Source organism: Mirounga leonina, unplaced genomic scaffold (assembly GCF_011800145.1).
Source record: "Mirounga leonina isolate KUSES-001 unplaced genomic scaffold, KU_Mleo_1.0 Mir_154, whole genome shotgun sequence".
In the NCBI taxonomy this organism is placed as follows: Eukaryota; Metazoa; Chordata; class Mammalia; order Carnivora; family Phocidae; genus Mirounga; species Mirounga leonina.
Genome location: NW_023270389.1, coordinates 57,058,682 through 57,071,823, shown reverse-complemented (window position 1 = coordinate 57,071,823; position 13,142 = coordinate 57,058,682). Strand labels below are relative to the sequence as shown.

The 13,142-nt window shown below is 44.6% G+C and overlaps 1 protein-coding gene across 1 annotated transcript; it reads right to left on the bottom strand.

Moving 5' to 3' along the window:
- Positions 1–12,208: 12,208 nt before the first annotated feature.
- On the bottom strand, positions 12,209–12,658 carry LOC118014583 (ATP synthase membrane subunit DAPIT, mitochondrial-like). Its single transcript, XM_035011034.1, has 2 exons — positions 12,504–12,658; positions 12,209–12,278 (listed from the first exon to the last, which is right to left on the bottom strand). The coding sequence occupies exons 1-2, from the start codon at positions 12,647–12,649 to the stop codon at positions 12,209–12,211; spliced, it is 216 nt and encodes a 71-aa protein (XP_034866925.1). The 5' UTR covers positions 12,650–12,658.
- Positions 12,659–13,142: the final 484 nt, after the last annotated feature.

Here is a 13,142-nt window from a genome sequence, read left to right as displayed (position 1 = left end):
GAAGGGGGGAGTGTGTGTTCAAGGACCTGTGCAGCCCCTGTCCTAAATCAGAACCAAACGGGGTGATGGTAAACCCTAGCAATGCAGTGTTTCACTGATCCGGTCCCAGCTCCCCATCAATGTTAATGGGCCATTTACAAGTTATGGTGGAAATGATATTTTTAAAAACTAAATTTAGTATCTATTGTTTGCCTGAAAGGCCCAGGGATGTTGGTGCTGGTGGGGATGGTTTTAATTCTTATGTTCCTGGCAGTCCATGCCTGAGATCGGCCTTACACTCATGGAGAATGTTAGGCAAGTTGTTTAACCATTCAGATTTGGGAGGGGGTGGGCAGTTGCCCAACTGGTAAAATGAGGGTTGATGTAGCTTACCTCCAAGACACTGATTCTTAGCATTTGGAGGATCATAGACAAGTTTGAGAATCTGGTGAAAACACTGAACTTTCTTTCCAGAAGAGAACATGCACATTAGACTTTTAACATACATTTCTGGGGAATTTGTGGATACTTTGAATCCATCCACAGACCATGGATTCCTGCTTTAAAGGATTCTCTCCTAATATTGTTTTTCCTCTTCTAATGTTTTATGACCATGAGTTCATTCCAAGAGGGAGTAAACCACATGGGTATTAATTCTGCCCTTAAGACACTAATTTCAAATTCAATACTCCAGAGGGTATCAGGTTAAAAATTTGAAAATCTGGTATTTCCTGATTTTTAACCCATAGAATATTACAAAATTTTAATCAAACAGGTTCAGATTAGAAGCCTTAGTTTTCTTCCTGTATATTTGTAAATTAAATTAAGTTTTCCTAATAAATCTTTCTACTTGCATTATGATTTGAAAGATTTCCCCAGGAAAAAAAATATTTTGACCCCAGACTATGAATGTAAACAAATAAAATAATCACATGTTGATGAAAACTAATATTCTCCTGTGAAACCCCTTTGGCCTGATTAGGTTGAAGGAACCACTCCATGTGACCATTGTTTTAAAATGTCAGGAAGGTATGTACTATGGTGAGCGCTGTGAATTGTGTAAGACGGATGAATCACAGACCTGTACCCCTGAAACAAATAATACATTATATGTTAATAAAAAAAAGAATGTTGCTACTAGAATAGGTATATCAGGGTCTAAAATTAATTTATCACAGTTGACTTTTGTGATGTTTCAATAAAAATTTTTTTGTAAAAAAAAGAGCTTTATAAACAGCCTAAAGCATTGTATGTGTGGGCGGGTGGATGGACAGAGAGAGACTGTATATCAGTATATTATATAAAGTGTTATATATGTGTATATTAAAAAAAAGTCAGGAAAACAGACTTAAGGATTGATCACTTAACGAAGCATGGTGTTGACACAATCACAAATTCCCTTGTAAAAACCAGCTTAGTGGACTGGAGCATTTTAAGAATCGATCCAACAGGTCAAACAGGAGACAAGTCAGGTGGGAGGTGAGAGATGACAAGCCCTGGAGATTTCAACAGAGGGGAAAATGTCAAGAAAATGTCACAGTCATAACATGGCTAAAGTCTCTATTTGGAGAAAAAAGCATTAGGTATCTTAGCACCTTTCAAGTCACATCATTTTTTCCTACTTAAAAATTTGTTCAGACTGTCTTATTCATTTACTTATTTCCAAAGCCCAAGTCAGCATCTGGCCCATTTTCTTCCTGCAAATTCTTTTCTTCCTCCTTCTCCCATCTTCTGGCAAAAATGTCAGAGTAGGAGGCAAAAATATCTTATGTACCTCGTCTTCTGCTTTAGTGTCTGAAATCCTATTAGATTCAGTTCCTTAGGCCAAGGTGCTAAGCACCCAGCCTGTTCTTTATACTGTAAGTATTTCTAGAATGATTAAGGCTTCAGTTGGATTATAATCATTACTATAATGTGAAATACTGTCTCTCAGTTTAATTTTTCAGAACTCCCTGAGGCTGGAACATTGAGGAAGCCAAAGATAGGATGAGCAAGGATAGGAATCTACTGATTTACGTGAGGGAGGGAGGGAGACCTCAAGAAACAAGTGAGGACCTTCATGCCCAGATGGGATGTGGTGGGCAGAGAGGGCTCCTGGAGCAAGGAGGATGCTGGGAGAGCCAGGGCACACGGAACGGGGCAATCAGCCTTCTTTTTAGCATCACCCCACATGCTTCTGACTGGTTAACAAGAAATTGTACATACCATTCTCGTCTGAATGTGGCAGTTACTTTATTTTGAAAACTTTGCACATGGTAGGCAGTAAAAATATTTGTGGAATGAATGAAATTATCACCAACACCCCTGAGCCATATGATAACTGAGTTAAAAATCCTTCTTGTTAAAATGCAGTTCTAAAGCTGAGGCCCCCTTAGAACCAACTGACTTTTATCGGTTACCAGTATGGCCATCTGTCAGAAATAAATGCCTTTAAGGTCATTTTCCATAATTCTGCATCTCGTGGTTCTTTCTAGTCATGGAATCTCTGAATTTCATTCTGACAGGCACATATGTGCACACACATACTTTTTTTTTTTTTTTGCTTTTCATTATGACCACATTGATAATAAAACTATTCACTGACCGAACCCCACGTGCACATTCACACTATTCCCATTTTACAGATGAGGCAGCTGAAGTTCAGAGGGCTGAAGGTGGTTCCGTCAGTAGGCAGGGCAGCAGGTTTCCATCGCATGCTGGGTGCTCAGTCAGGCCCCCGGCGCCCTGTGCCGTGCCGCTTGAGCTCGGCAGGGAGAGGGCACTCAGTCAAGGTCCCTGACAGGTGAGAAAGAGGTCACCATATTAGTTGTAAATTACAGTAGAGCCGAAAGCTCCCGAGGAATAATAAATGTGGAAGCTCTGGTGTCATGTCAGCTCCATTTAGTCTGGAATCAGGAGACTCTCACTCTTCCAAAGCTGAGCCAGGAGAGCCTGCTGCTCATCAGGCAAGACACACACGGAGGTCATCTGCCAGGGGTGGGGACTGCTGTCTTGCTTTGCTCAAAACTGTGGGTGACATAGGGAACACGTGAGGCTTGCAAGAGGCCTTGAGAAGTGTGTGATTTCCCTTTTACCCCTTCCCAGGCCCTGTAGGCCTCTCCAGATCCCATCAGCAGGTTGCGCTCTCTGAGCAGAGCAGGGCTGCCTCTGCCGTAGGGGAGGTAACCTGGCCTCTGGCAGCTCCTGTACTCACGGCCTCATTCTTCTGAGTCAGCCTGGTGGAAACTGCCCGCACCAGCCAGTGAACCAGAACCACACCCCCGGCCTTCCCGCAGAGCACTCAAGGCCAGGGCTGGGTCTGGCTTGTGCCGGTAACACCAAACCGGCCCCGGGCTGCCCTCGGGTCACACCTCACCCCCCAGCGAAGCAATTTGGCTCTCTTGAGTCCCAGCCATTCCAGAACTGGAAGGTCAAAAGTGGGAGCCAGTACCTGCTCTGGGATTGGCGCTTTAAACGTACATTCTCATTTCATCTCTGTCACGCACCCTAGAGAGAGTCAGTCTGAGACTGACACCTGGTCTGTTGGGATGTGAAGACCACGCTAGCTTCCCGCCGCTCCCTGATGCTCTCTCTGCAGGACGCTCGCATGAAGGCAGCTGTGCGCACTCCCCCAGCTGAGGGCTGGGTCCTTGGACGGTTCACCCCACGGAGCTGGCGCAGGCCCTCCGCTCCTTCCTCACTGGCCCGCGTCCCACAGCAACTCAATGACATTTGCTGCGCTAGGAACACCTGGTTCTGCAGCAGCCTTCACCCGAGGCAAACTTCAGCTGTAACCATGTCCCGGGCACTCTTCTCTGAAATCCCCACACTCTGCCCGCAAATCTTTCAAATGCCAGTGCTATTCCCCTACCCCAGAGCCACCGACCAGAATGCCTACGCATGAGGTAGTGCAAAGAACCTGGACTTGGGGAACAAGACCGGCAGGTCCCAAATCCTGTCACTTAATTGCTGTGTGACCTAGGCAAGTCGCTTAACCTCTGAACCTCAGTGTGCTAATATTTACCTCCCAGAGTCAAGGTGAAAAGCAGCGATAGGGTTTATAACAACATTGGCCTGACAGGGAGGGGAATAGTGGATTCTTGATAACTCGCAGCTATTTTAATCATTTGCACCATTTCGTTGGTGTGTGGCTCAGGGGGTGTCTGTGCCTGTGCCCGCCTCAGTTTCCTCCTCCGTGGAATGGAAATAATCTGAGTCCCCTGCCTGTCTCATCCATTCTTACAAAAGCTTAATAAGATATTGTACCTGATTACTGTAAAAGACTGGGTCCCCTCAGTGGCTAAGGGAGGAACATTCCAGACACCCAGATACACATCCATGGCCATTACAGAATATGTAACTTCTTTTTCTCCAGAGCTAATTGTTCTAGATAAGCATCAATTTAGCCATTTTCTCATCTTCCTGTTTAACACCACACACCGAGGACTTCGGGAAGCCGAACCGCTGGGAACACACCACCGAGCTAAAAGAACCCTTTGCTCATGCTGGAGGATGCTGCAGTGCTGACCCCAGCATCATTAACTATGATCATCATTGTCTCCCCAGGCCATGGGTGAAATGAAGCTGGGATAAGCTAGAATAAGACAGAGCGGGGACAGGGCCACCAGGGACAAGATGAACGGTGACTTTTCAAGGTCAAGACAAAGAACATTGAGAAATGCGGTGAATATGCACTAGACTGTAAGCTCCACGAAGCCGGGGCCTGTGTTTGATTTTGCTCCCTGACCTACTGCTGTGTGAGGGGAAGCTGTGAGGCATCGCCCAGGCTCTGCCACAGGATGGCCACAGTTTCCCCCAGCTGCCGAGAGTGCGGGCTGCTGCTGGTCCACAGCTCAGTGCCTCCTCAGGAACTGCCCTCAGAAGAAGAAAGTTCCTTGCCCAGAGTTTTGTTCCCACCACAGTTGCAGCCCAATGACTGGTCAATACCATAGTATAAAGGGTGGGCCTGTTGCCTTAAATTAGGACAACTCTGAAGGGCCATCCTCTGTTCCAGAGCACTCTGTGGGGCCAAGTGGGGCCTTGGTTGACACTACATCAACCTTCAACTTCTCTCTTTGCCCAAGTCTGCTTTCCTTACTTATAGATGCTGAACCTGAAAGCACTTCTCAGTAAACCTGCCCACAAGTCTATATTTCAGTCTCTTTTCTGGGGAGCTCAAGCTAAGATACTCATTGTAGGATTCACATAATATTTGTGGAAGGCCGAATGAGCACTGGAAGGAGGTAAAGCTGCCTAGGGAGTCAATTCCATTTAATCTAAACATCGCTCAAGGGAGGAGCAGGAATGGTGACCATGGCCCCTTTCCATAGTTCCATAGGTGAATATTTCATAAGATAGAGGACGGCCACCAATTAATGATGCTGCCTTAACGTGTTATTTCTTTGAAAGACAGGTTTTTGAATGATTGCTGCAGGGCAGGGTAAACAAAAATGTCCAAAGTGACTACAATCCCATAACCATCAGTTAACAAACTTTAAAAATCCTTTAAAATTAGAGATGCTTTGCCACATGTGAAATCCAATAGGCCTAAGAATTTTCAAATGGGCATTAAGTTTTCATTCATTTTCATCTGGACAAATTAAGCAAAAGGAGAGAGGGCAGTCTGTGCATGACTTGGTGTCTATCAGGCCAGGTTCAAATTACACTAGCGTAAGTGGATCAGGAATATGTGAATTAAATTACCCTTTGGATGCTGTGGATGTAATCATTAGGACCATCACCTGGCAGATGGAGAATGTCTGCTTCACAGCTCAAATACCACTGAGCTCATACTCTTGTTGTTTTTCAAGATTCTGTTTAATGACAGTAGTTGGCTCTTTGGTTGAGATTCTCCCTACCCTATTTATTGTTTTCTTTTCAGAGGCAATCATTTGTACATCAGACAAGGTGTCATTTTTGGCACTGGATCATTTCTGATTGGGACACAGAATGATATATACAGAAGATGGAGAAGAAGATAAATCCCCTTTACCACCACCCTCATCCCCAATGTAACGGTCCTGTGGACTCCAAACCACGCCTCTTCTTTGTTATTCTCACTCTGGGCTAAGTGGGCAGCAGGCCTGTCTGGAAATGGCCAGTTTGTAGTTTTTAAAGATTTCAGGACATTTATCCCAAGGGAATCTGCTAACAAAACTTGTAATAACTACCACTGGTTAAGTGCCATTCAAGATCTCTTTGTTCTAGCCACTTTGCATTTATTATTCTTGAGTCTGCATGAGAGTCAAACATGTAGCTAAGTATTATTTATTCATGTTTTCCAAATGACAAAACAACTTCAGGAAAGCAAATAGATTACCCGAGGTTGTGCAATAATTAAGATAGCAGGCCTGGGATTCAAACCCAGGAATAGACTAACAGGCACCATTAGGACATTCTGATCCTTTATTTTTTATAAGCAATTTCAGCTTGTTGAAAACAAATTAAGTACAGGAATCCAAAAGGAGATAAACTTTTAAACCACCAGCTATCCTGGAACAATCCACTCATTCCTCGTGGCCTTGGTGACTACCCATGTTGTAGGAACCCACTCAACTGAGGAGGGTAAAGAAAACCAGAATGCTAAAGGGTCACCTATTCTTCACAGAAGAATAGACTAGGTTAAAAGGAAAAAAAAAAAAGAAAAGAAAAGAAAAAAGAAAAGAATTTCACAAAGAGGATCTACAAGGAAAATCATCTGCCCTAAACTTAGCCATAGATGGAGAAGGAAAAAATATTGTTCCCTGAGAATTTTTAACTAAAAGCTGGTCTTCTTGAAGGTTTCATACCAAATTTATATTACCTGTTTAATTAAAAGAAACCTTCATGCTGAAATTTTATTTTCAGGTGGTATTACATCAGTAGCCCCCCAACATCTGGCTAAAGCAACACAAGTTCTTTATGGAAGAATATACTTTCAGCAGAACCCTCTTTCCCATAAAGTTAAATCAAACAAGAATTCACTGAAAAAGCATGGAAGAAATGAGGTGCCATGCATGAGAGCTAGCCGAAAGATTATAGAATCAGACCCACAAGGACTTCAGACACTGGATTTATTAGTTGCAGTTTATAAGATGTGTATATTTGATATGTTTAAATATGTAAAAGGAGTGCCAGAAGTATGAGCAAGGAATAAAAGACTATGAAAATGACAAGGGACAGTCAAATAAGAGCATATAGAACTTCTCTAGAAGAGAAGTTCAAGTGATACTTGAAACCTACAAGCTCACAGGCAGGCGAAACAGCAGATTCCATGCAGCTGAAAGGAGAGGTGAAGGAGCAATTTGCAGAAATGAGCCAGGACGCAGCTCGGAGACACAGTGGGATGGATAATGCCAAAGTATAGACAATGGAGACTAGATGACTAGCTGAGGATCACAGATCCAGAACGGAAATGGAGAGGAGGCAACGCCACTTTTAAGACCTGATGATTGACACGAGCCTGCAGGTTCAGAAAGCCTAAATGCAACCCAGGCAAGCTTCAACCTTTGATGTTGCTGTGGTTATTTTCAGGTGCCGCCAGCTTCAGATTCTTCTGGCATCAACCTTGGTGAGGGCTGACCGCCTGAAAGTCTTCCTCAGTGTCCCAGCACCACATGCACCCCTGCACCTCCTGCTTTTCTGTGTGCTTGTGCATCGGAGAGCACCTCCCTCCTTGCTTCCTCCTCATCCCCAGCACCAGACTGCTTTTGCTTCTTGCCACTTGCTCTTAGGCATGTTCTGGGGCTTGGGTTGTTAGGGTGGTCCTGCCCCACTGCCAGCAGAGGATGCTTCTACTGATGTGGCCCAGGGATGCTTCCTTCTCCTTCACCTAGGGGTGGAGCTTTTTTCCCCTTCTCCCAGCCCTAATGGGTCTTCACTCTTGATCTGGGGGTGACAGGGATAGCTGTCCTCCCCCAGGCAACTTAAGGCTTTTGTTTCTTAGGGGAAAGGGTCTGAGTGATGTTTCATGATTTGTTTGCTGTTGGTCTGCACCACTGAGGGATGATGCTCTCTGGTCCCTGGCCCTGCCTCCGGTCCTTCTCATGGCCCCCAGTGGATGTTCATAGTGAAGAATCCTGAGTGGGTGGAAACTCCTAGTGTCTATGGTTCCTAGAGGCTCCATCTTTCCTAGTAGCCTACACTTGACCTCTAATGAGTTATTAAAGAAACACAGCTGCTTTCTTATACACATGTTAGGTAGCCCGTCTGCCCCATGTGCTCTGCCACGGGTGACTCAGTGCTCATGTCCCATCTTTCCTGGTAGGCCCTCCCTCCAGCTCCCATCAGTCCAGGATTGGTCTGGTCCCAAAGCCCCATTGGCCAGTGATTTGATCCTTCCTGCTCTCTGCGCAAGTATGCAGAAGTAAATCATCCGTAAAATGAGGATAATGATAGTATCTACCTCACAGGATGGATATGAGGATTAAAAAGGCAGCCATAAACAGGTCATGAGGGTCCTGGGATCGAGACTCGCGTCGGGCTCTCTGCTCTGCAGGGAGCCTGCTTCTCCCTCTCCCACTCCCCCTGATTGTGTTCCCTCTCTCACTGTGTCTCTCTCTGTCAAATAAATGAATAAAACCTTAAAAAAAAAAAAAAGGCAGTCATAAAATAAATCCTAAAAAAAAAAAAGTACAAATGCTCAGGCCCCATCCCCAGAGATTTTGATTTTCTCCATTCAACTTAAGGTAGAGGCCTTTTTAAAAGCTCCCAGGTGGTTCTAATGTAAATCAGGGCCAAGAACTACCGCACACAATAAATTCTCCAGCCTCAACAGGAGCTATTTGCCTCTTGGCAGTTGCAAATAATTTGCACTTGGATAAATGGAGGATCTTCTCTCAGGTTTCTGCCTTTCCCAGGTGCTGCAAAGGCCTTTGTCTCGTCTCCTCTTTACCTAGTCCGGCCAGTCCTTCCAGTCCGTTAGCACTTGTCTCTGGGAGCAGTCCCTGCAGAACTGGGCCGCAGGTCTCACTGCAGGTTTCCCAGCATGCCGCGCTCTTTCCACCAGCGCAGCCCTCGTTCCTATGCGCTGTAATCGTCCAGGCAGTCTTCGCTCATATATTGTGAATCTCCTCAGGTCACGTATTTTGTTTTTGCATCCTTTGTGTCAAGAATAGCACTTGGAGGAATGACTGGATCCTTGCGGGAGCAACATGGGGTATCAGACAGAACGCTAACCTAAGTTTGAGTCCTGTCTTCAACACTGTGGAGGCAACCTTTAAGATGATCCCCAGTGACCCCCGTCTCCAGGTAGGACAGCCCTATGGAACCCTTCCCTCTTGAGTGGGGCCAGATTTCCCGACTCCCCTCTAATGAATGGAACGCAGAAGAAATGACAGATGCCACTTTCAAGACTAGGTCGTAAAACACCGTGGCCCTGGGCTGGGTGTTCGCCCTCACTTTCTCACTCTCTGGGGGAGGCCACTGCCAGGTTGTGGCCTAACAAGGAACTGAGGCAGGCCTCTGACCAACAGCTGGTGAGGAACTGAGGTCCTGAGTCCAACAGCCTGCAGGGAACTAAATCTTGCCCCAGAATGAGCTTGGAAGCCAATCCTCCCTGAGGTGGGCCTTCAGCGATCGTTGGACCGCAGCCTCAGGCGAGACGCTGAACCACAGGCCCCCAGCTCAGCTGTGTCCTGATTCCTCACACACACAAACTGTGAGATAACCAATGTTTGTTGTTTTAAATGGCTAAATTTGGGGATAATTTGTTACACAGCAATAAATAACAGATACACTGGCTGTATATCCTTAGGCGGTGATTTAATCCACTACACTCCAGCTTCTGCCTCTATAAAAATGAAGATAATACCACCCGCTCCACAAGGCTGTTGTGAGACTCAAATGACATGCAAATTAAAGTGATTTGTACTGGAAAGTGTGACACAAAAGTAAGATATCCACTCTAGAAACATCACAGTTCAGACACTTAGAGGCTTCAATCTTAATTGTTTAATATCACAAATTATGAGCTCCTAAATTAACGAGCTAGCGGTGTATAGCTAACTTCATTATATCTGCTGGGATGATGCCATAGTGCCCAGCTGTGCATTTAATTAATTTAGCAATAAATGCCTATGAACACGTACCTTTCTTCATTTGTCAGCTGATGATTAACTCCTGTAGTAAAAATCACAGCATCCTCCATGGGTGTTTTAGTTCTCTAATTATGTTAAACTTAAGGGCTGCTTTTGTTCAAAGAATTCAAACAAGGAGAAAGCAAAGTAGGTCTTATATTCAAAGCCCTAGCCCTGTTTCTGCTTGGAGCCTGGGCTGTTGCATGGGTCGCATGATTGTAGTCAGCAACTGACACTCAGTGAGGGCCTTCCCTTGCCCCGCGTCGTGCTGACCCCTGAGAACGTGAAGAATGTGAATGCGGACTCCGTTCTCACGGAGCTCAGCGTCTGATGGGGGTGATAGAGCCTCAGAAGCCTTCCGTGCAGTGGAACCAAACAGTGTGTAATGGGTAATACAACCTACAGTCTTTAGAAGTGGAGAGAAAAGTCTGGAAGACCTCACAGAACGAGACCTGTTCGCTGGGCTCGAGAACAAGGAAAATCGGATGACATGATATTTAGGCAGAACTTGAAAATGTTTACAGTGGTTCCTATCCCTTAATTACCTGCTAGTATTTTTTTAAAAAGTCAGCATTCCTTCAAAAATTGTATTTGGGCACCTATTATTTGCAAAGCACTCTGCTTGATGCCATGGAGCACAAAGTTCATGGGAGAAGATGTTGTCCCCAAAGAGAAAGTAGTAATAGCACCACCACCTACCACCACACAAAGTACTGAGGGCCAGGCATTGCATTAAGATCTTTTATACCCTGTCTCCTTTTATCTTCACAAAAACTTTGAGAGGAAGGTAAAAGTGTTGCTATCAAAGATGAGGACTAAGGCCCAGGAAAGGGTAGCAAATTTTCCTGGGTTATACAAGTAGGAAGTGGCCTCATCAGGACCTGAGCCAGGACCTTTCTCTGTACCTCGCCACCCAGCCTATCTACTGTGGCTGTTGAGAGCACCAAATGACATCCTATAGAATATTTTATAGTTCTACAAAAGCATCTTCATACACCATCTTATTTATTTTTATGACAAATCTCTGACCTAAAAGTGAGAAAATAAAGCTCAGGCAGCTTTCGGTGACTTGTCCAGGATCAGTCAGCGAATTTGAGGTCACCCCGAGATTCTGTATGAGATTCAGACCCAAGATTCAGACCTGAGCATACAAGAGTGTTACAACTTAAGGAAGGAATGCAAGGTCAAAGGTAAGGTCAGAAGGCAGGCTGCAGATACTACAGAGTGGGGTAGAGAGAGATCATGGTGAGAGGAAATGAGGAGTCATCAATGGAGGAGTTGTGTCTTTAAGGATGGAAACAGCAGGTAGAGAGGTACTTGGGGGGCTAATCCTGTGGGAGATAACCAATGTTTGTTGTTTTAAATGGCTTTCCACCAGCGGGAGAGTGAGGGTGTCCCTGCTGAGGAAGGCTCCGGAGGTCCAGGTGCTAGAGCCATCCTGCACCTTCCCCTCAGCATCAGCTCGCTCACGTCTAATACCATGTGATGCTGTTTATGCCCCCATAGCACTGGTGTGAGAGCTTGAGGAATAAGGTAGGAGTAATCTGAAAGATGGGAAGCATTTTACAAATATCAACCCTTCTTATCCCAATTTTAAACAAGATGAGCTTGAGGTTTGGAGTCTTGAGGAACTTGCCCAGGATCACACAGGAGGCCCAACAAGACCCAGGCATCAGTACCAAGCTCTTGAATGACCAGCCAGCACTGCATGCTCTGAGCCTCAGTCGACATTTGGAGAGACACCAATTGCTGAGCTTTCTGTTCATGAAGACCAGCTGCTTTCTGTGATCATGAAGACATAAGCTAGCTGAAGAGAGAAACCTATCTGGTTGGAGCAAGGTAGATGGAATGAGTTTATCAGGGAGGGTCTGAGGTCAGGCCCCCTTGCTCTGCAGAGGTTGGGCAGTCTTACCCTCTCTGTCCTCCAGCCCCCACCTGTGAGAAAAGGTACCTCTAAGGCATGGCTTTGGGCAGCAGTTCTCAAACTTTCTATGGTAAAGTCCATGGACGCACCTCAATAATGGTTCAAATACATAAAATAAACTGCATAGGATTACAAGAGAGACAAATTATATTGAAATGCACTTACCAAAATATTAAAATATTTGTGATATAGTAATATATCCATATATGCTTCTTTTTTTTCCAGGTTCATAATTTATTGTAAAAATTGAGTATCACATGATGAATTGACATTAGCTTCTCCAGGCATGGGAACATAACTTAAAATCCTTCTCTGTTGCTTTCATAGCTGGTGTTTTTTTTTATTTTTTTTTATTTTTATTTTTTTTTAAGATTTTATTTATTTACTTGAGAGAGAGAGAATGAGAGACAGAGCACGAGAGGGAAGAGGGCAGAGGGAGAAGCAGACCCCCTGCTGAGCAGGGAGCCCGATGCGGGACTCGATCCCAGGACTCCAGGATCATGACCTGAGCCGAAGGCAGTCGCCCAACCAACTGAGCCACCCAGGCGCCCTGGTGTTTTTTTTTAGACCTTAACTTGAAGTATAAGATCATCAAAACAATGCCTCCATGTGTGGCTAGTACACAATTCATTCTACCTGTGAGAGTATAAGAGTTGAAATATTTTTTGATACCAGTGAAATGGAATTGGGCATCAGTTTCTGGACCTGCCATGATTTCAGTCTTGCAAAAGGCACCAATTCTGCTCATATGCTTCTTTATTAAAGTATTAAATAAAAGGTCTAGCAGTGGGTCTAGTAACTATTATATTTCCAAGTAGACATAAGCATAAATGATATTTTAAAACATTTGTCATACCTGTAAATAATATTTTTAAATGTGCAATTTCTATTGGTGACACAGTTAGATACTTCTAAATATACTACAGTAGTTTGTTGGCAATATTTACAAATGAAAAATATTACATTTCAGTTAGAGACTAGTGAAGCAAAAATGTCATTTTTTTTCCTATTCAAATTCAAATCTATGTATAGCCTCCATTTTCCATGGATAGAATTCTATCCATGAATCCTTTGGGACCCAAGATTAAGAATCCCCAGTTTAGGGGCACCTGGGTGGCTCAGTCAGTTAAGCGTCTGCCTTCAGCTCAGGTCATGATCCCAGAGTACTGGGATCGAGCCCCACATCGGGCTCCCTGCTCAGCGGG

What these genes read in the sequence shown, in the direction of transcription:
- LOC118014583 (XM_035011034.1), bottom strand. Translation starts at nt 12,649, where the DNA reads ATGGCAGGTCCAGAAACTGATGCCCAATTCCATTTCACTGGTATCAAA. An exon ending in TTATACTTCAAGTTAAGGTC is followed by an intron (nt 12,279 to 12,503) that starts TAAAAAAAAACA and finishes TAAAAAAAAATA; the next exon opens with AAAAAAAACACCAGCTATGA.